Genomic DNA, 20113 nt, shown 5'->3' with positions numbered 1-20113 from the left:
AATAATAATACCACATATATACAAAGAAATAAATTAGGCGATGATTCTTTAAGCGACTAACTTGAAATAATTTAAGTCCATAAACGCGGTTCAATAACTTTAAATAATGGCTATTGATGTTTGTTAAACCGTTTAAAGGAAAAAAGCTTGGATCACAAAATAAAGATTTAATTTAAAATGACTAAAAAAGTCACAAACAGAATTATTGTTAACATAAACATCAAAAACATAAACGAGAAAATGTAAATAACTTTGGGACATTCAAAGCGTATAACATTTTTTGAATCAGAAAACTTAGATCATTTGAAGCTTCCAGGAAATTTTCATAATTCTAATAACCTTTATAAACTTAACCTAAATGAAATCCTATTTCCTATTTCTTCCAGCTTCGATCTTCCCGTCGGCCGCCTCGTGGGGCAACTGGGGCAGTCCGGCCACGAACCTCTACCAGCCGCACTCGATGAGCCACGTGACCCCCTCCCACGTGGCGCCCCACCTGAGCAGCTATCCCCACTACGCATGACCATCATCGTCGGGTGGCGCCTTCTAATATGAGAGCAACGCCATCGCCAGTGCCTCGGGCATTGGCGGCGGCACAGCCTCGACGGGCGTAGGTATCGGCGGAGTGGGCAACGGAGTGGGTGTCACCGGGGTGACCACTGGCGTCGGCTCCACCTCGAGCAGCACCACCAGCAGTGGAGGAGCAGGTGGTGGCGGAGGAGGAGGCGGCGGCGGCGGAGGAGGTGGCGGAGGAGGTGGTGGAACTGTCATGAGCGGCTTTGGCAGCAATGGCAACCTGAACGGATCCCATGTGTCCAGCAGCGGCGGGTCGTCCAGTGTGAGCAACAACCTCAACATAGCCACGGCCACCTTGACGGCGACTCCGGCCCATGCCAGCGCCGCCGGATTCGGGACAATTGGCGGACTCAGTGTGGCCGGGATGGGCGTGGGCGTCGGAGTGGGTGGCGGCAACTCGACGCTCAATTCGCTGGTCGTGGGCAACCGCCTGATGAACAGCAGCCTGCCCACGCTGCTCAAATGATGCCACTTGGAGAAGTTCGGGCTGACGATGGGCGCAGGTCCTTCGCCGCCGGCAGCCACGCCGGCTGGTGAAAATATACCGCCGTACCACCATCACGGCCATCCCGCCCACTCCGGACTTCCAGGACATGCCGCCAACTACGGGGCCAACGAGCGGGCCCTGTACGATTATCTGGACATGAAGAGCGGCGAACAGGCCACGTTTTTACTGTAAACTTGTAACCAGAACCACCAGAAAAGATCCAAACAAACAAAAACACAAAAATCGTAAAGAAACGCGGGCAGCAATAATATTTGCAGCTGATTTTATTCATAGGTACTTAGCAAAAGACACCCTTTAACCCTAACCCGAAGGTAAAACAACCCCCAGCTAAATATTTTACGTGTGTGTGCGAGTGAGTGAGTGAATGAATCGTTGTTGCTCTAGGATTAAGGAACTAACTTTCCACTAATATACGACTATGAACCGGAACCGATATAGTTGGCATTCGAAGCTAAACAAAACTCTAAGTGTTTTTAGTATATCAAGCAAGGACTAACTCTTTCCTTAAATTCAAAGCGGAACTTTTCCAGGCTAAGACTTCGAAATAGTTCTAGAATTCTCCAATTGTTGTTAGCATTTTGTGTGTGAAGCATTTGTAAATAGCAAAATAACAATATCATCCTCCAAATAACGTTCGGCACAACAAAAGTGAATGTCTAGGCGTAAAAGTTTGCCACATTCTCACTTCAATTTACGATTTGTAAATAAATATTTGCCTAAGTGTAAAAATGTTTAGAACGTAAAGTAGTTTATTTGTGTTTTCTGAATGATTTGGGCATTGAATTACCTTTTATGTTCCGAAATTTTCGTTTTGAGATGGTTGACTGTGATAGTTGATTGTACAGTTAAAACTCTTACATATTTTTTAAATACCAAATTACAAACGAATAAATATTGAAATAAATTACGAGTACATATTAATCCCAAGTCTAGACATACTATATATTTGTGTGTAAAAAAAGAAAACTTTCTAAATTCTAAGTCAAAGTTTAACTATAATAATTCGAGGCGAATATATATAAATATATATATATATATAAATTTAAATGTGTGTAACTATGTGTATTTACCAAATCGAAATACGACAAAAAGCGAACTAATCGTTAACGATCTAAGTGTATACAATTTTAAATTCTGAATGTAAGCTCTACGAAGCGAAAACCAATATAAAAACAAAACATCAGCGATGCCCACACACCGAAAACCGAAACCCTCTAAGAATTTAGTTAATTTAAGGCAAAAACTTTCAACAAAAATAAAACCCAATTCAAAAAAGAATCCATTCCTATCTGTTAAACGTGGTATTTATTCGAAAATTAACAAAATTTGTTATGTACAGCAAGTGGGAGGGGGAAAGAGGTGGCTGGCTACTCTAAACATGGACTAATCCGCTTCAGAATCACCTGGTTACTGCGCCTGGTTGAACCACTTGAACTCGTAGTGCTTCAGCGAATTCTCCTCGGGCAGTGCCTCCTTGGCGTCCAATTTCCGCCAGCTAACGTGCGGCTGGAATCCAAACTCGTTCGCAATGTACTCGATGGTCCGCTGCACTGCATCCTCGCCGATGGCGAAGTAGCTGCCCTGCTTGTCGCCATTGCGACCGCCGGTCTCCTCGTGTCCATTGTAGTCCAGCACGTACTTGAATTTGTACAGATCTCCGGTGGCGCCAGCGGCAGTTCCGCTTCCTGAGCCAATTCCGCCGCCAAATCCTGAGGCTTTGCTTCCAGCACCGACTCCTCCGAATCCAGAGGCTTTGCTTCCTGCACCGACTCCTCCAAGTCCAGAGGCTTTGCTTCCAGCACCGACTCCTCCGAGTCCAGAGGCTTTGCTTCCACCGCCGACTCCTCCGAATCCAGATCCTGACGCGATTCCGCCAGCGGAACGTCCAGATGCCTTGCTTCCTCCGGAAGCTCCTACGCCTGAAACACCTGATTTACCACCAATGCTTCCACCAGGCGCTCTTCCTGCGGGGAAGCTTCCACTGTTGGCTAAATCATTATAATTATATTAATTTTAATGTTCATATTTAATTTCCGTTCAAAAGGACTTACAGGGTGCACTTCCGGTTGGTGAACTTGCTGACACTCCAGGAATTCCCGCAGTGGTTGCTGAATCTGATGAAAAACCCAAGGGAAATTTAGTAATGACTCAAACCAGAATGTAAAAACAGTGTAAAAACCGTGTAAAATATCTTAGTGCAGGGTATTACCACTAGGTGGCTTTAACATATAGTATTGTTTTGCAGCAAGTAATTAATCAAAATAATTTACCAAAGAAAAACGTTATTTATGAATATTAAAAAATTGTTAAATAATTGAAATATTTTAAAATGTCTTTCCCCCCAATTTGGCTTACTCAAAAGAGGTGTTTTGTGTGGGTTCTGTGTGAGTGTTTTCGCAGAGGCAACTCCCGAACGCAGAATGTTTCTAATGTCCGCACTTGGATGGCGTGCCACGGTTTGAATATTACTGGCGAGCGGAACATTGGCATGGCCATCGACAGCGAAGATCTTCACTTGACTGGCGGGCACCGAGGCGGGGGCGACCAGAGGCTGATTGGCAAGGGCCAAGGGACCTGCACCTGCTATCCTGCCGGCATATGTGATGGCTTCCCTGACGGCGGCCTCGTCCAATTTCACGTTCAACGGGGGATAGACCGGCGGTCCCACATTGAAGTCGATCTTTGTGCTGCCACTCGGCGATTGCGAGCTAGAGTGCTGAGTGCTCACATGTCCGGTCACAACGCCCTTGGTGGTGGAGTATGTGTTCAAGGCTAAGTTGAGACCAAGTTCGATGTGTTTAGTGTTTGGTGCATTCGTGTAAGTGTTGGTGTTGGTGCTTTGCTGTGCATCTTGGGCCAAGCCAAGACGCCTGGCCACAGTCTGGGCAATGGACTCCCGGAAGGGCAACTGGACATTCAGTCCGTAGTCCGGAGTGTCCTCGGGCTTACCTGCTTCAACCGGCGCCAATGGCTGCGAAAGAGTGCGAATCTCTGTCTTGGGCGGGGACTTCTTCAGGAAACAGCCGGCACATCCCTCCGTGTTGAAGGTGTTCTTGGGCAGCGGCAGTGGCAGGGCCCTCGGAGTCGTTGTCACGGCCAGTGTTTCTGGGGAGTTGAAAAATATATAGGGTGCATGCATACTAGATCTAAAATAGCCATTGACATTAGTTATTAGACGTCGGATTTAGTGTGAAATAAATTTTCTTTTTAAAGCGAAATTTTAATTATTAACCAGAACATACACATTAAAAAAACGATTTAAATCTAATTTTGACTTAAAAAACATTTTTAACCAATCAATTGTGGCTAAAAATCGTATTTAAAAACAGTATTTCACATCAAATTCGACGTATATTTTAGTCAGAATCAGTGGCGGATCTAGGACTTTGTTGTGGGGGTGGGACAAACATTTGTTTTTTATACATCATGATTTTGTGCGAAAAATGACCAAAAATTAAAAAGTCCTGGTTTAAATGCCATTCGATTGGAAATTTAATAACGAGTTCAGAAAGGTATGACAATCCACATTTGGATCTATATTTTCATATTGTTTCGGCCAAAGAACGAATTATTTTTTCATGGAAAGGTCGGGATCTGGTTTTTTGTTAAAAATAGGAGATTTTCCTCATTGTTTTTTTTCTGTAACTTTCATCAGCGGCAGATCTAGGACTTTGTTGTGGGGCCGATGTCAGTACATCTTTTTTGAATAGCAAAATTCCTTTCTATTTTTACCTGTGTCACCCATATCACCCCCCGTGCATCCGCGCATGGTCAGAATCATAATTTTCTGTTTATATTTAGTTATAGTTATAATAATTTTAACCATGATTAAGATTCTGTTTCCTTAAATTCCTAAATATTCGCAATACTTGATAATTGATTGCGATATGAATTGGTTAAATTTGAATACAAATACTATTTCTTAATGTTCTGCTAATTCTTATCAAACCATTAACGGATAGTTATATTTAGATCACTGCGTAGCTGAAAAACCTGTCCGCTTTGCAAAGGAAATAATCAAATCGGAATTCTGATGCAAATCGACCTTTTGATTTGAATTAATAAATAATCATTTTTAGCAATAAAAACATACATTTTAATAGGTTGATAGGATGCATTTTGACTTCAAAAATGTTCAATATTATTTATACTCACTTTGACCGACGGGACCGTTGTAGGGATAGCTCTTCATGGAGATAATACGGAACTTGCCCTCCTCATCGGTAGCATAGACCGTCACATGGTATATGCCATCGGCGGTGATGAACCCAAACTCGCCCATGACAATGCCGCGTTCATCTGTGAATCGGGAAACAAGATGTGAGATTTGGGCAAACAGATTTTGTGTTCATTTTGAATATGAATGCGAATTTTACGCCGATTTGTGATTTTTAATTCGTTTGATAACCTGCCCGGCCAGGCCCATAAAGATTAAGATCTAATAAACTGTATCGATAATGGCGATCATAACTTGTGAGCTGGTTTCTTAAAGCCCCCGGACACCCGCACAAAACCCCCGCCGCCTTGAGAAGGCAGGTGCCTACGCAAGAAACATTCCTATGCTGAGAAGAATTTATTAATTTAGATGACACTCTGGATGTGGATGTGGATGGTCTTAAAGAGATGCGACTCTCACCCGGGGCATCCTGTCCAGCCACCCACCCGAAATTCTCATTCGAAATTCTGGCTTGTGGCCTTTGTCTCTTTAAACAGGTTTCCACGCAACTGGGCAACAAGTTTTAACGGCTTGCATCAATTGGCTTTCGCTTGTTTGTTTTATGCTTAATTCGAATATGGCTTCGTGTCACTTTCCCATTAGTCTCGATCGCTTTCGACGGCATTAGAAAATAATTCTTTATTGAAATTTATTCTTTTGTCGTGATCAATTCGATATTGAATTGCTCATTGAGCTGGGCTAAGTAATTAAAACTATTAAACTCGTATCAATATAAATTAACCAAATCTTTTTCTGGTTATAAAATGAAAAACAATAAAAAGAAAACAATAATTTTAGCAATAAATTAAATGGGATGCAAAAACAGGAACTGATTTTTCTAATTTATTTTGAATTTATTTCATTATTACCTATAGGTGTATTGTAACATTGTTAATAATTCTGAACTCCACCATAAATGTTATAAAAATGGTCTGATTTTTACTGCATGTCATAAATTATAGACCAATAAAAAATCAATAAAATTGACAAACCAAATTTAGTGGGGTCATAAAAATAAGCAGTTGAACCATACAAATATATTGAGTTAAAATTCATATTTTAAAGGATCTTGTTTTATATTAAAAAATTATTATTTGCAACAGAAGAAATAACATTAGTCCACTATTGTTTCTGCAGTGTGTAAAATAAAGTCAAATGAAAATAAACAATAAATGTATTCAGTGGCTCACTTTCAAGTTGAAACTAACATTCTGCTCGATTTGATGATGTAATGCCCCGCAAACTAGACTCTAAAATGTGATCTAGATCAATAGATCTTGAAAATGGCCAATCGTTTCAATATAAATGAATCAAACAAGCCGAAATCGATTAAAGAGCTTTGTTAGGATACCTTTTATTCTCTTTTATAGTGTTATACAACAAACAAACAGCACTTTGTATGCACAACGAGTTCCTGAATTTGTTTAAAAATATGAACGTAATCCAATATTTCGGCCTCAACTCTGGCATTTCATATGCCAGAATTATACTTATAAATATTGAAATGTGGCTGTTCTTTTTCGGAATTAGCATTAGCTGAAGAAAGAAAAACCATAAATAAGGCAAACATTTGTGTATTCGGACGCGTCTACATGTTATGCTAATCGGGAACGTTTCGTTTTCGTTTTTCTGAAAACTTTATCACCGCGATACAGCATGGAAATAAAAATCATAACGACCATGTATGCCATTTGGACAATGGACGACGGACCCCCAGCCAGATAGCCAGTTGTGTGTCTGTGAAGATTCCGCTAATTGCCATTGGTGGCGGATTGCTGGTATTTCAATTGCTGGTGACCTGTCGCTCAGGTGCACCGTGCACCCATCAAACGTGTATTGTGTGAGGCATTGCACAAGCTCAAAAGTCAAAAGTTATGGCTTTTTTTGGCTATTACTGCCGATGCTGCCACTGCAGTCGTGCATCTGCTCCTAACGACATTCGTGATGACGCATCATCTATTTACATATTTCGGTTTTGGTGTCAATAAATCGACGCACAGTAGTCAGTAGATATGCTAATGGTTTAATTAGCGTCATTAGCTTAACAGCCTCACCTCTTTTCTCGGCCCGATGTTGCTGCTCGTCGATGGTGAAGCCGAACTTGTAGGGACGCACTGTTGTGGCTGCCGAAAGGACATGGGTCAGGGTGCACAGGAGCAGCAGCTTAAAAAGAAAGTCCATAAATGCCGGGATCGACGAGCAGGGGTCAAAGCACTTACAGCACTAACGATCGCCACCATTTTAAGGCTCATTTTTCAGGCCTATTATTTTATTTAAATCGCTCACAAATTTATTTAATCTTCACGCCCTATTATCAACTGTCAGCGGTCTCACAAAATACGCATAAATAAGCGGGCGTTTATATTTTAATACAAATATACGATTATAAATATTTGAATTTCAAGCGGACGGAACGGAACGTAACGGACGACGACGCGTTTCTCACGGCGAGATTATCGGTTCGGAGCAAGCGCCTTAGAATGAAACACACCCCACGATGTTCGGCAGCGAATTGACAATGTTAATAATATTAGGTAAACATTATAAAACATTAGAAGCAGACGCGGACCTGCCGCTGCCCGTTGGCCGAGTGTGCGTGCGTATCTGTGTGCCCCTCTAAGGTGTATCTGTATCTGTGCGGGCCAAGTTGAATCGCTGGTGGAGCTGGTAGCATTGGCCAGATCGCAGCATCACACCTCTTGAGCGGCAGCCAAGCCTGTACTCATAATTTAAATTTCATGCACTCTGCACAGTTATTTATTTGATTATTTAAACTGCTTGTCAGCCAGTTCAAGAATATTTCGCCAATTTGCATTCTCGATATGTTTAAACAAAAGCTAAATTAGTCTTCGGCTTTGTTATTTCACATTTTTGGCTTCTATTTCCAGACTTCCTGAGTATTTTCGATCCGCTTTTTTCGTATTCGTAACTTGAATTCGATTGGAGTGCATTCAAAAGTCGTATTGCGAAACTCACTTTCAATAGAACGCTGTTATATCAATGAAAATATTCTTTTTTCAATTCAAACATGGAACTTAACAGTAAATTAAAAACGTATAAAGGTTGGGAGAACTATAGATACAATTGTTAAAAAAAAGACTTTAATACGACAACACTTTTTTTTAAAATGATTAATTCGGAATGTGTATTTAAATGTTATCTAAGACTTAAATTGTATCTAAGTGATCTCTTGGTTTAGTTATAAATTAATTGCATTAAATAAATTATAATTAATTTGACAACCTTTTTGGAAGTTTAAAGAACCCGTTAATAAATACAAACAAAACAAAGCTTAAATTTTGGCTGTACGAATAAAATTAATACGAGTATTTTTCATTAATTTATTCATTCAATTTATTCTATACATTTAGTGACATTACCTAAAACTGCTCTTCATAACCCTTGAATGTGGTGGAGGGTAATAATGTCATTGGATATTTGTTAGTAATTAACGGTCTACAATGTATCTGTCATCCAACTTGTTGAGTCTAATTAGTGGCCAGGCATTTGACCTGCTTGATGAGCAAATCAGAATGCAATGAGGAAGATGTTTGCACTTCGCTATTCTCATTATCGATCGGCAATCAGCAGTCAGCGTGTCTTCTGCCGGATGCTGGCAGCCAATTGTAATTGAAATATTGCTGTCAAGTTCGGCGATGACTGATGTTGTATGCTAAAATTTGCATATTAATTGCAATAACAGTTGCCTTTCAGTATGAGCATAAATGATGCGAATCTAACCGCACGCGTCACGAAGTTATGGATAACAAGTAGGAATCAGTAGGCATCGGATTTTGGGTGATATCTCTTTTTAAGTCTGATTTTAAGTCGCATTTATTGGTTACACATTTTTTTAATTAATTATAATTAGATTTAGGCTTAACTAAATTCGGTAGTTTTTTTGTATCAAATTTGTAGCCAACAAAATGTGGATTTTCCCCAAAAGTATGCAGAGGAAACGCTCAAGTTTGTTGCCTAAGTCATTCGTTTTATTTCCAGTTTTTATTAAGAAGCCTTAAAGTGAGCTAAGTTGTTCACTCTGATTTAAGAATTTCTTTTTGGCCTAAAAAGGCTACAATATGCATTAATGCATTAATTTAAACCAAACATAAATGGACATAAATCGTTGGCCTAAAAGAAAAAGGGTAATGTTGAAACTTGAAAAGTGTGTATGTAAAACATGCGCGGATCCACGGGGGGTGATATGGGTGATATATCACCCCCCACTCGGGTGAAAAATTAAAGGAATTTTGGTATTCAAAAAGTATGCAACAAAAAATTTGTTCTGATATCACCCCCCACAACAAAATCCTGGATCAGCCACTGATGTAAAAGGTAACAGGACAAGTTTCCGATCCCAGAAAGTGTATACATTCTTGATCAGCGTCAGCCGAGTCAATGGATAGGCGTCTAATCGTTTGTCTAGCTGCCTGTCCGTATGAATGCTTAAAGTTGGGATTAGGCATTAGGGAGTATAGGGTAAAGATACGAAATGTTATACCTCGTTAAGCTCGTAATTTAATTCACAATATATTGTCATTTAAGTCATAACTTTAAAATTTGTAAGAAAAAACATTTATACATTGTATTGTTAAATTTCCCGGTTTAAGGGCTTGAGGTAAGGTATTAGAGTAGAGTAAATAGGCAGGTTAAGTTTGTTTTAGAAAAAGTTCACAAACAGTTGGTTTAATGTTTTAATTGTAAATTGTATTTTGTTTGAACTATCAACTTTGATTTCCTTTTTTATTTTTAATGATTTTAAATGAAATCATTTCCATTACGAATTTTCGAATCGAAGACTTGCAAATGAGTCTCTCAATCTCATAATTCCCATTTTTATGAGTAGTAAAAATGTTTTTATAATAACAATTCCATTATTGCATTGCCATACTATTTAAACTATTAAAATAAAACAAATTCAAATAAATTCTTCATTTTTTAATATTCAACAAATTGCGTTCTGTGCTTTAGGAATTTTTTCCCTTAAAAAGAAAGGGAAACCGGAAGTGGGAAAGTTTTGGGGGAAATAACAAGGAATTGGGTAGAATTGGTTGGCTCTAAAGCTGCTCGGGATGAAAGCAACTCAACTTAGGCCTCGGGGGCAACGGGCAAATGGGCACCCTGGGGCTGGAAACCGTTCTCGTCGGCGATGTAGGTGACCTCGTAGGTGACACCATCATCAGCAACGAAACGGTAGGATCCAGTGACGGAGATGGCCTCGTTCTCGGAGCCAATGTTCTTCAGCTGACCGGCGGCCTGAGCAGCCTGACCATCGCTAGTCTCCCAGCTGAGAAGGAAGTCGGAGGAGTAAGTTAGTTATCCTTGTAAGGCAGCTTTCAATCAACTTACTCGTATTTGAAGCTCTCGGGTCCAACATCGGATTCCGATCGCAGGATTTGAGCCTCAGGAGCGGCAGGTGCGGCCAGAGCCACGGCGAAAAGGGCAACGAAGACAATCAGGAACTTCATGGTGATTTTTGGTTGGTGTTTTGATCTGCGGTTCTCGAACAGCTGAAGACGAATGGTAACTATGGATGCCCGAGTAAACCCTTTTATAGTTGGCAAACTATGCGCGATTATTTAAAGCGTGGCCGAACTAGTCAAACGTGTAGAAGACATAATCAGCAAAGTCAATGCTAATGTGTATAGTCTGGTTTGGGTTTCATTTTCGTTTGGAGTTGGAGCATTAAAAGGCCTAATACGAAATTTAAATAACACGATAGGCTGAAAAGAATTGCGGCCATAAATATTTAATTATTCAAATTTTGTACCGATTCATTGTGCTAGTATTGTGTTCCTATAAATCCGCCCAAAAATCAATGACGTCAATAAAGATCTAGAGCTTACTTAAGATTTTTTTTAAATTGTGCCTATTTTATTCTCTTCTATCTTGGAAACTTTTAAAATATGGTCAATAATTAAATATTGGGAATATTCAGCGCATTTCGAATTTCAGACATCTCCTAGGCCACCAGCCTGAACTTGGGATGGTAGCCGGTCTCGTCGGCCGTGAAGCTAATCTCGTACTTTTTGCCATCTGGAGCTGACCAGCTGGTGGATCCCTGGACAGAAAGTGAGCCGTCGTCGTCGCCTGCACCTGGCTTCACCTCGCCCGTCTCAGTGCGCGAGATTCCATTGCTCGTTTCATAGCTGTGATCGAAAATTAAATCATATGGGTAAGTAATTAATTAATAAGTCACTGATAAAAGTGGCGTGTCGAATCGAAATTAAAAAAAAATTATTTACATTCCCCCATAGGCTCACTATTCTTATGAACACTGAATATTGGCTTTGAGAAATCTTTTGAGTAGGACAAATGTATTATACAGTTGTAATAAAAGCAATCTGAAGTATTTAACTGTTTAGTTTTGATTAGATTTTTAAAGAATTTTGTATATTTTATCCGTTATTAGCTCTGGAAAAATTCCGAGTAGAAGGCACTATTTTTTCAAACTTTTAAATCCTGCCAGTTAAGTACGCACGCAAAGGAATATTTGTCGCCAGTATTCTCGCTCTCCAGTTTGATGGTCTCCGCCTTGGCATCGTCCTCAGCGGGCAGAGCCAGACAAACCCCGATTGCCATGACGGCAACTAGCCACTTAAAATTCGAATGCATCGCGGTAGCACTTAGTTTTCACAGTCTCCGTCACACTTAGCTGCACTTTACTGAGCTGCGATGCGATCGAATGACGGCCTTTTATACAAAGTCTCTGGATAGTGTCCTCATCGGCGAAAAATGCAAAATAATAAAACAAATGAAAAATAAAGAAATCAGCTATAATGGAAACATTCAATAAAACACATTTTAATTACAGATTAACACTCTAAATACCCTGCACTAATCGTGCATGCAGGTATACTCAGCGGGAGGTAATTTAAACAATTACCTTGTCGACATGAAATGGCTGATGGACAGAATGAAGCCCCACCTTGCCATTAGTCTAAACTATTCAAACTTATTGCTTATACTCAAAGATCGTTCTGTGGGGAATAAAAAAAACGAATCATGAATATTTTTTAGCTATTAGATTGATTTTCCTCTTTGAGTGCCAATAACAACTGGTATACAAAGTATAAAACACCACCTCAAGCTTATTAGAAGATGTCTTCTAGTCGGCAGGCTTAGCTCTGGGCTCTAAGTTTTTGCTATTGTGCATTGTAATTTTGCCATTGTCATTTCTCATATTATCATTAAATGTATGAATAAGTAGAGGCCCATGCATATGTATATATGTGAACACTTCTGTTGCAATAAAAATCAATTATTAATAGAAAATATCAATCGATCACATAACGTTCTCAGTCCAATTTATAAATAACAGAGTTAACCATAAAACAAATGTTAAACTTATGATATTTGTTTGTTATTAGTAACCTGTTTTAAATCGTTAAATATGTTTAACAGGTAGCTTCCAAAGTAAATAATTGACTTTTGCCAAAGTTGACCTTTGATGGAGTCTGACTGAAAAATAATAAAAAGGGAAAATAATAAAACACAAATAGTTTCTGGTAATCATTTTTTCTTTTAATATTTAACAAGTTGAGTGGGTTGACTTAGTTCCCATCCTTTGAAAACAAGGACAAGATCGGTTTGGTAAGGTTCGGAGTTATTAACAAGGAGTTGGGTAGGATTGGGTTGGCTTTAAAGCTGCTCGGGATGAAAGCAACTCAACTTAGGCCTCGGGGGCAACGGGCAAATGGGCACCCTGGGGCTGGAAACCGTTCTCGTCGGCGATGTAGGTAACCTCGTAGGTGACACCATCATCACCAACGAAACGGTAGGATCCAGTGACGGAGATGGCCTCGTTCTCGGAGCCAATGTTCTTCAGCTGACCGGCGGCCTGAGCAGCCTGGCCATCGCTAGTCTCCCAGCTGAGAAGGAAGTCGGAGGAGTAAGTTAGTTATCCTCGTAAGGCAGCTTTCAATCAACTTACTCGTATTTGAAGCTCTCGGGTCCAACATCGGATTCCGATCGCAGGATTTGAGCCTCAGGAGCGGCAGGAGCGGCCAGAGCCACGGCGAAAAGGGCAACGAAGACAATCAGGAACTTCATGGTTATTCTTGGTTGGTGTTTTGATCTGCGGTTATCGAACAGTTCGCGACGAATGATGCTGGCTGATGGCCGGGGCTCTCCTTATATAGATAGAGGGCCAAAGCCAAATTTTGACGACCGGGCCCAACGCAGACAAACTAGTCAAACGTGTAGTGTATAAAGCATAATGTGATAAATGTGTGAAATTAATTTCGGCCTAAAGCCGAATCGTTAAAAGGCCAATACGATATGTAAATTGAGCATCTTCTTCTGTATATTTTGTCGGATTCTCTTTACAGCTGTCTTCTTTGGGTTGCTGTAAAACTGGAGCTCTAATTTATAAGCAAATTCATTATGATTAGAGCTCGCAGACTAAATTCCCTGTTCTTAGTTTTATAAATAGCGATTGCTACAAAGTTCTGAAAATTAATTAATTCAACTAATTTTATTTTTTTAAGAAAATATAATTTATTGCCTTATATACAGACATATATTTAAAATATGATTCAAATTTTTGTTGCTTTTAATTTATCAGTGATAAAGTAAATAAATTGTGCTAAAATTATAGGTTTTCCAGATGTAAATCAATTTATTTAGTTTTAATAATAAACCTTTGTTGTGTCATTCTTAATTATATGTCACTAACGTGTTTTAATACTAACGACCTAGCCCACATTAATCACCAGTTAAGCAGAAGGTATCGTTTTCGGAACGACTCTATATTACAATAATTAATTTTAATATTAATTTAACAAGTTTGCTTAATTCAAATAATAACTTTACTATCCTATTTTTACTTACGGTTATTGCAAAACTTTTATCTTAGAAATTTGATGGCAAAGTAAACAAAAATTATAAATTGATGTTGTAAAGCAAAACAAAATACAAATTTTTATACACTAATCAACTTGTAAAACTCTTAAATAAATACTCGTATGCTTCTGCAATAGTTGTGCAACCCCAAGTGAACATACAAATATTTTAAAGACACATAAGGTGTTTTAGACTTTCAACTATCTTACGTAATTCTTAAACCAATATTTTCATGTATTAATTTATTCTCCAATATAAATTTAGGTTTTTTGATTTACTCATGGTAAAATAACCATAATTGATGAAACCTATGTTTAATTTAGAATAATGCTAAGTACCGGAGCATAAAGAAGTTTTTTTTAACTTAATTTAAAACTCATTAAAATCTGAATATTCCAAATACTATCATACCCAAATTATTATAATTGTTTCTTTGTTACACAAGTATCAACTTTGCATCCAATTTAAAAACAAAATTTTCAATGTACTAATTTTTTTTATTATTTATAACAATTCCGGCTTTTTGACTTAGATCCTTCCTTCCTCAAAATAAAGGTCGACAAGGGGTTTGTTTCAGTTAAACGGTATTAACAAGGAACTATGTAATCCATTTTAGATGACTTAGGCCAGGGGGGCGACAGGCAGATGGGCACCCTGGGGCTGGAATCCGTTCTCATCGGCGATGTATTGGACTTCGTAGGTGACACCATCATCAGCAACGAAACGGTAGGATCCAGTGACGGAGATGGCCTCGTTCTCGGAGCCAATGTTCTTCAGCTGACCGGCGGCCTGAGCAGCCTGACCATCGCTAGTCTCCCAGCTGAGAAGGAAGTCGGAGGAGTAAGTTAGTTATCCTTGTAAGGCAGCTTTCAATCAACTTACTCGTATTTGAAGCTCTCGGGTCCAACATCGGATTCCGATCGCAGGATTTGAGCCTCAGGAGCGGCAGGAGCGGCCAGAGCCACGGCGAAGAGGGCAACGAAGACAATCAGGAACTTCATGGTGATTTTTGGTTGGTGTTTTGATCTGCGGTTATCGAACAGTTCGTGACGAATGATGCCCTCTGTTCGCTAGGTCACCTCTTAAATAGCTGGACAGCCGGTTCGATTATGTTAAACGCATCCGAATTAGTCAAAGCGAAATGTGATAAATGTATGGTATTGAGTTCAGGTTAAAGCTGAATAGTTAAAATCCAAATACGAAATGCAAATCGCCCAAGTCGACCAAGTTGGTCGCATTCGCTTTACATATTAGTTTTCTGCGAAAAAGAAGCTTTTAAAAATGTGCAGATAAACACCGTGGAAATTAGACTAATCGATCACCATATGCTCAATAAAAAAAGAAAATCTACCTCTGTTAAATGAAGTGAACTTTTTTGAAACTTAATTCCTTAAATTTCCATATGACATATAAATTACAAATTTAAAGAAAATCTTTTAATTTGAAACTGAAATTAAAAATATATCAAATTTACAAATACTATAAATTAACTTAAAGACGCCTTTTGCTGAGTTGGAATGCTTTAATTATTTATGAACTCTTTCAGGATACGAAAACAATAAACCTTTCTTGTATGAGTTGTAGCATTTAGATAATTTCTACCTTGTCGACGTGAATTTTTACTAACCCCCGTATTTGAATGAATTGATCATTTGTAGGCAGGTTTTATTTTTAGAACCAGAATTAGTTACCAAATGAAACCTTTCGTCCAATTGGTTTTCATTACGTTTATTCCATAATAGTAATATAAATTTATATTTATTTTTCAAAGTTTCTCAAGATGTCGCATTTAACCCCGCTGTCCTTTTCCTTTGGTCAACTGTGTAGTGTTAAGCCAAGAATACGTGTTACGTACTTTTAGGATGAGAAAACGGGCTTTAATTGAGTAGTTGAAAAATAAAGAACTAATCCTAATTTGATTTATTAAAAGTATACATCGACAAAATAATAGAACAATAGGAATTTTAATTTTAAAAACCTCATAATAGGAATATTTTACACTAGTAAAGGAGAAATACTAAATAATAAAAAACTTAGATTTTTCTGTATAATGGATTACAGTTTAATAATTATATTATATGAAACATGGATATCAAAAGAGGATTACCTTTAGAATTGAAACAATATTTTTCATTTTTCTTAAATATTTATTGGATTCGGTTTTTTTGACTTAGATATTTTTGTTTTATAGTATAGAAAACAATAAACAATATTAACAAATAACTGTTAACAGCTTATGCCACAGGAGCAACGGGCAGATGGGAAGCCTGGGGCTGGAATCCGTTCTCATCGGCGATGTAGTTAACCTTATAGGTCAGGCCATCATCGCCCACGAAGGAGAAGAATCCCTTGACGGCGATGGCCTGCTCCTTTCCAATGTTCTTCAGCTGACCTGCGGCCTGAGCAGCCTGGCCATCGCTAGTCTCCCAGCTGTAAGGAAGTAAAATAAAGTAAATAGCTTTCTTTCTACACCTTATTTTTTAACCTACTTATAGTTGAAGCCCGATTCACTGACATCGGATGCCTGCTTAAGGATTTGGACTTCACTAGACGGAGAACGTAGAAGACCGGCGGCGGCCACGGCGAAGAGGGCGGCGAAGACAATCAGGAACTTCATGATGATTTTTAACTTGGTTTGCTGATCTCTAAGAGTTCGATGCGAATGATATCGATCGATTGCAGATTAAACTCTTTTATACATAAATGGCTAACCAATCCAAGGTGCGGTCGAGCTAATCAAATTCGCATGGCGAATATGAAATGTGTGATAATGGGATCAGTTTCGCGCTAAAACTCAACGTTAAACGCATTTGGGCGTATTGCTTAAATGCGATGCTCACTCAGGTTTTCGTATTTGATTCAATTTTAATAATTTTGAATTAGATTAACTTAAAGCTTTTATATATAGCCATAATGCAAGCTTTTTTGATTGATTTAAGTAGTTCATCTCTACGAAATCATAATAACAAATGAGGATAAGATTAAACCAGATGTATACATATAAGGTAAATGCAAGAATGCTAAGCTATTTGGGGGCTATTTGTGGGCTTGCAAGTACCCCTAATTTATGCATGGGTATGCATTTGCAATACAAACTCATTGAGACTTTAGTATATAGTCAAATGACAGTAACACAAAAAGAACTTGAACTTACAATATATATTGAATATTACAATATCTTACAATATTTATTGACTCCTTTAAATATGGTTCAAAACGTTTAGAAATACACCCAAAACAGGGTCAAAAAATTCAGCGTTAGTTGTTCTTAACTGAAAGAAATGGAATTGTCTGTCGCCCAAAAACTTGTAAATGAAAGTATTATACCATGTGTATTAAACTTGTAAAGTAAAGAAATCTTAAGGGTTGACAATTTAAAATTCAAAATATTTGAGGTTTTTCATTTATCATTAATATTTATTCGTTTAGGTTTTTTTGACTTATATTCTTTTTTCTAAATAAACTGTTTAACAATACTAACAAAACACTTAGTATGGCTTATGTCACCGGTGCAACGGGCAGATGAGCAGCCTGGGGCTGGAATCCATTCTCATCGGCAATGTAGTTAACGGTGTAGGTCTGGCCATCATCGCCCACGAAGGAGAAGGATCCCTTGACGGCTAGGGCCTCTTGCTCGGTTCCAATGTTCTTCAGCTGACCTGCGGCCTGAGCAGCCTGGCCATCGCTAGTCTCCCAGCTGTAAAGAAGTAAAATAAAGTGAATAGGATTCTTCCCAAACCTTTTTTTTAACCTACTTATAGGCAAAGCTCGAAGGTTCGATATCGGAAGCCTGCTTCAGGATGACGGCTTCTTGAGGAGACTGGAGACGAGAAGTACCGGCGGCGGCAACGGCGAATAGGGCGGCGAAGACAATCAGGAACTTCATGTTGATTTTAGGCTCGTTTGCTGATCTCGAAGACTTCGATGCGAATGATGTCGTGGGATTGCAAAGTGAATTCTTTTATACATAAATGGTTAACCAATCCAAGGTGCGGTCAGGCTAATCAAATTCACATAACGAATTTGAAATGTGTGATATTGAGATCAGTTTCCCGTTGAACTCAACGGTAAACGTTTTTGGCGTTTGCGATGAGCTTTCAAGTTTACTCATTTGAAAAAACAAAAAGGGTCCAAACTAATATATTCCTACAGATTATTTCCTATTGTATTTTCCAATTTTTAAAAATAAATAAAGGCTTACGAATTTATAAAAAACACCTTTAACACCTTTATAAAATAGCATTTTCTTGGGATTAGTAGAAGTCCTAATATATTTATATTTAGACCTACCAATTATTTTTTAGATGCTTTAATCATTTCACTAGAATGCCAAAATGTAAAAAACATATTTCTGTATGTACTAATTTTTCTTTAATATATTTTGTTCAGGCTTTTGAATTAGATTTTCTTTCCCTCACAATAAAGGGCTTATGCAATGAAGCCATATTAACAAGGAACTGGATAATCCGTTTGGAACTTCTTAGGGAGCAACGGGCAGATGGGCACCCTGGGGCTGGAATCCGTTCTCATCGGCGATGTAGTTGACCTGGTAGGTGACACCATCATCACCAACGAAGCGGTAGGATCCCTGGACGGCGAGGGATTCATGATCGGATCCAGGGTTGTTCAGCACACCTTGGGCCTGAGCAGCCTGGCCATCGCTAGTCTCCCAGCTGAGAAGGAAGTAGGGATCAGTTAGGTATCCTTATGATGCGGCTTTCAATCAACTTACTCGTATTTGAAGTTCTCGGGTCCAACATCGGATTCCGATCGCAGGATATCAGCGGTAGGATTGGCCAGAGCCACGGCGAACAGGGCGACGAAGACAATCAGGAACTTCATGTTGTTTTTGGCTCGTTTGCTGATCTCGAAGAGTTCGATGCGAATGATATCGACTGACTGCAGGATGAACTCTTTTATACATCAGATGCAAACTATTCCAATGCGCAATCTAACTAACAAAAAAAAAACGTAAATTTATGTTATTGAGTTCAGTTTTGCGAATTTAAAGCAAAACGCATTTTGGCACATGCGAAATTTTGATGCGATGTTCAGTCAGGTTTTCTGATTTAATCTAGCTGCATATACTAAAGCTGAATAACTTGAAAAGCAAAGCCATTGAAAGATAGTTTTAGGAATGGGCTAGTTCATCAGTAGTGTGCAAAAAAATGGAATAACAATAAGAGCATCGCCAAAATGCGTTTCGCAAATGGGACTCACAAATTTCAACTCTATATCATAAATATTCGGTAATGTTATTCATAATTTTTATAGTTTTGGTTTAGTTTTCCACTTAGGTATAAAAGAGGTCCTCCTGCAGTCAGTCGATATCATTCGCATCGAACTCTTCGAGATCAGCAAACGACCCAAAAATCAATATGAAGTTCCTGATTGTATTCGTCGCCCTGTTCGCCGTGGCTCTGGCCAATCCTACCGCTGATATCCTGCGATCGGAATCCGATGTTGGACCCGAGAACTTCAAATACGAGTAAGTTGATTGAAAGCCGCATCATAAGGATACCTAACTGATCCCCACTTCCTTCTCAGCTGGGAGACTAGCGATGGCCAGGCTGCTAATGCCCAGGGTGTGCTGCACAACGCTGGATCCGATCACGAATCCCTCGCCGTCCAGGGGTCCTACCGCTTCGTTGGTGATGATGGTGTCACCTACCAGGTCAACTACATCGCCGATGAGAACGGATTCCAGCCCCAGGGTGCCCATCTGCCCGTTGCTCCTTAAGAAGTTCCAAGTGGATTATCCAGTTCCTTGTTAATACCGCCTAAAACTGCCTTAAGAACATCTTGGCCCTTTATTTTGATTGAGGAAAAGAGAACTTAAGTCCAAAACCTGAACTATTAAATATAAAAACAAAAATGAATACATAAACAAATTATAATTTTTTTTAAATTTAAGCATGCTCTCCAAGTATGCAGATTATTTAGTTATTTAGTTTTATCTTAAGGAAAAC

At 39.0% G+C, this 20113-nt stretch overlaps 10 protein-coding genes across 12 annotated transcripts in view; 2 read left to right on the top strand and 8 right to left on the bottom strand.

Moving 5' to 3' along the window:
* Positions 1–2293, top strand: part of Ets65A (DNA-binding protein D-ETS-3) — a 35978-nt gene extending 33685 nt beyond the window's left edge. The window contains 1 exon segment of the mRNA XM_017156951.3: positions 387–2293. Coding sequence (XP_017012440.2) covers positions 387–1255 — 869 coding nt within the window. The 3' untranslated portion in view covers positions 1256–2293.
* Positions 2294–2374: 81 nt separating this feature from the next.
* Positions 2375–7800, bottom strand: l(3)mbn (lethal (3) malignant blood neoplasm). Of its 3 annotated transcripts, XM_070215233.1 has the most exons (7): positions 7520–7800; positions 7355–7463; positions 5240–5383; positions 4034–4189; positions 3440–3856; positions 3136–3198; positions 2375–3072 (listed from the first exon to the last, which is right to left on the bottom strand). In XM_070215233.1, the coding sequence occupies exons 1-7, from the start codon at positions 7550–7552 to the stop codon at positions 2492–2494; spliced, it is 1503 nt and encodes a 500-aa protein (XP_070071334.1). In that variant the 5' UTR covers positions 7553–7800; the 3' UTR covers positions 2375–2491. The 3 variants fall into 3 exon arrangements, with proteins under 3 accessions (XP_070071334.1, XP_017012438.2, XP_070071335.1); XM_017156949.3 differs by having other exon boundaries at positions 3440–4189; XM_070215234.1 differs by lacking the exon at positions 3440–3856.
* Positions 7801–10223: 2423 nt separating this feature from the next.
* On the bottom strand, positions 10224–10836 carry LOC108066598 (larval cuticle protein 65Ag1-like). Its single transcript, XM_017155177.3, has 2 exons — positions 10650–10836; positions 10224–10587 (listed from the first exon to the last, which is right to left on the bottom strand). The coding sequence occupies exons 1-2, from the start codon at positions 10766–10768 to the stop codon at positions 10389–10391; spliced, it is 318 nt and encodes a 105-aa protein (XP_017010666.2). The 5' UTR covers positions 10769–10836; the 3' UTR covers positions 10224–10388.
* A 310-nt stretch (positions 10837–11146) lies between these two features.
* Positions 11147–11955, bottom strand: Cpr65Au (Cuticular protein 65Au). Its single transcript, XM_017155176.3, has 2 exons — positions 11782–11955; positions 11147–11449 (listed from the first exon to the last, which is right to left on the bottom strand). Exons 1-2 carry the CDS (start codon positions 11913–11915, stop codon positions 11263–11265), a joined length of 321 nt encoding a protein of 106 aa, XP_017010665.1. The 5' UTR covers positions 11916–11955; the 3' UTR covers positions 11147–11262.
* Positions 11956–12802: 847 nt separating this feature from the next.
* Positions 12803–13413, bottom strand: LOC108066600 (larval cuticle protein 65Ag1-like). Its single transcript, XM_017155178.3, has 2 exons — positions 13234–13413; positions 12803–13171 (listed from the first exon to the last, which is right to left on the bottom strand). The coding sequence occupies exons 1-2, from the start codon at positions 13350–13352 to the stop codon at positions 12973–12975; spliced, it is 318 nt and encodes a 105-aa protein (XP_017010667.2). The 5' UTR covers positions 13353–13413; the 3' UTR covers positions 12803–12972.
* A 1207-nt stretch (positions 13414–14620) lies between these two features.
* Positions 14621–15205, bottom strand: Lcp65Ag2. Its single transcript, XM_017155014.3, has 2 exons — positions 15027–15205; positions 14621–14964 (listed from the first exon to the last, which is right to left on the bottom strand). Exons 1-2 carry the CDS (start codon positions 15143–15145, stop codon positions 14766–14768), a joined length of 318 nt encoding a protein of 105 aa, XP_017010503.2. The 5' UTR covers positions 15146–15205; the 3' UTR covers positions 14621–14765.
* Positions 15206–16378: 1173 nt separating this feature from the next.
* On the bottom strand, positions 16379–16761 carry LOC108066482 (larval cuticle protein 65Ag1-like). The gene is made up of 2 exons (XM_017155015.2): positions 16634–16761; positions 16379–16574 (listed from the first exon to the last, which is right to left on the bottom strand). Exons 1-2 carry the CDS (start codon positions 16759–16761, stop codon positions 16379–16381), a joined length of 324 nt encoding a protein of 107 aa, XP_017010504.2.
* Positions 16762–17573: 812 nt separating this feature from the next.
* On the bottom strand, positions 17574–18063 carry LOC108066480 (larval cuticle protein 65Ag1-like). Its single transcript, XM_017155013.3, has 2 exons — positions 17900–18063; positions 17574–17841 (listed from the first exon to the last, which is right to left on the bottom strand). Exons 1-2 carry the CDS (start codon positions 18028–18030, stop codon positions 17643–17645), a joined length of 330 nt encoding a protein of 109 aa, XP_017010502.2. The 5' UTR covers positions 18031–18063; the 3' UTR covers positions 17574–17642.
* Positions 18064–18624: 561 nt separating this feature from the next.
* LOC108066483 (larval cuticle protein 65Ag1-like) lies at positions 18625–19001 on the bottom strand. The gene is made up of 2 exons (XM_017155016.2): positions 18877–19001; positions 18625–18817 (listed from the first exon to the last, which is right to left on the bottom strand). The coding sequence occupies exons 1-2, from the start codon at positions 18984–18986 to the stop codon at positions 18625–18627; spliced, it is 303 nt and encodes a 100-aa protein (XP_017010505.2). The 5' UTR covers positions 18987–19001.
* A 521-nt stretch (positions 19002–19522) lies between these two features.
* LOC108066503 (larval cuticle protein 65Ag1-like) lies at positions 19523–19884 on the top strand. Its single transcript, XM_017155038.2, has 2 exons — positions 19523–19632; positions 19692–19884. Exons 1-2 carry the CDS (start codon positions 19523–19525, stop codon positions 19882–19884), a joined length of 303 nt encoding a protein of 100 aa, XP_017010527.1.
* The last annotated feature ends 229 nt before the right edge of the window (positions 19885–20113 follow it).

This window comes from Drosophila takahashii, chromosome 3L (assembly GCF_030179915.1).
Source record: "Drosophila takahashii strain IR98-3 E-12201 chromosome 3L, DtakHiC1v2, whole genome shotgun sequence".
Classification (NCBI taxonomy): domain Eukaryota; kingdom Metazoa; phylum Arthropoda; class Insecta; order Diptera; family Drosophilidae; genus Drosophila; species Drosophila takahashii.
The sequence above is the reverse complement of the archived record's forward strand: the minus strand, read 5'-3'. Positions and strand labels throughout refer to the sequence as shown.

Excerpts from the sequence above, each read along its gene's own strand:
- Cpr65Au (XM_017155176.3), bottom strand. The coding sequence starts at position 11,915 with ATGCATTCGAATTTTAAGTGGCTAGTTGCCGTCATGGCAATCGGGGTT. Across the intron at positions 11,450-11,781 it reads GGCGACAAATATTCCTTTGC|CTATGAAACGAGCAATGGAA; the intron begins GTGCGTACTTAA and ends TTTCGATCACAG.
- LOC108066482 (XM_017155015.2), bottom strand. The coding sequence starts at position 16,761 with ATGAAGTTCCTGATTGTCTTCGCCGCCCTCTTCGCCGTGGCCGCCGCC. Across the intron at positions 16,575-16,633 it reads GAATCGGGCTTCAACTATAA|CTGGGAGACTAGCGATGGCC; the intron begins GTAGGTTAAAAA and ends ACTTCCTTACAG.
- LOC108066598 (XM_017155177.3), bottom strand. The coding sequence starts at position 10,768 with ATGAAGTTCCTGATTGTCTTCGTTGCCCTTTTCGCCGTGGCTCTGGCC. Across the intron at positions 10,588-10,649 it reads CCCGAGAGCTTCAAATACGA|CTGGGAGACTAGCGATGGTC; the intron begins GTAAGTTGATTG and ends CTTCCTTCTCAG.
- Lcp65Ag2 (XM_017155014.3), bottom strand. The coding sequence starts at position 15,145 with ATGAAGTTCCTGATTGTCTTCGTTGCCCTCTTCGCCGTGGCTCTGGCC. Across the intron at positions 14,965-15,026 it reads CCCGAGAGCTTCAAATACGA|CTGGGAGACTAGCGATGGTC; the intron begins GTAAGTTGATTG and ends CTTCCTTCTCAG.
- LOC108066480 (XM_017155013.3), bottom strand. The coding sequence starts at position 18,030 with ATGAAGTTCCTGATTGTCTTCGCCGCCCTATTCGCCGTTGCCGCCGCC. Across the intron at positions 17,842-17,899 it reads CCTTCGAGCTTTGCCTATAA|CTGGGAGACTAGCGATGGCC; the intron begins GTAGGTTAAAAA and ends ACTTCTTTACAG.
- LOC108066503 (XM_017155038.2), top strand. The coding sequence starts at position 19,523 with ATGAAGTTCCTGATTGTATTCGTCGCCCTGTTCGCCGTGGCTCTGGCC. Across the intron at positions 19,633-19,691 it reads CCCGAGAACTTCAAATACGA|CTGGGAGACTAGCGATGGCC; the intron begins GTAAGTTGATTG and ends CTTCCTTCTCAG.
- LOC108066483 (XM_017155016.2), bottom strand. The coding sequence starts at position 18,986 with ATGAAGTTCCTGATTGTCTTCGTCGCCCTGTTCGCCGTGGCTCTGGCC. Across the intron at positions 18,818-18,876 it reads CCCGAGAACTTCAAATACGA|CTGGGAGACTAGCGATGGCC; the intron begins GTAAGTTGATTG and ends CTTCCTTCTCAG.
- LOC108066600 (XM_017155178.3), bottom strand. The coding sequence starts at position 13,352 with ATGAAGTTCCTGATTGTCTTCGTTGCCCTTTTCGCCGTGGCTCTGGCC. Across the intron at positions 13,172-13,233 it reads CCCGAGAGCTTCAAATACGA|CTGGGAGACTAGCGATGGCC; the intron begins GTAAGTTGATTG and ends CTTCCTTCTCAG.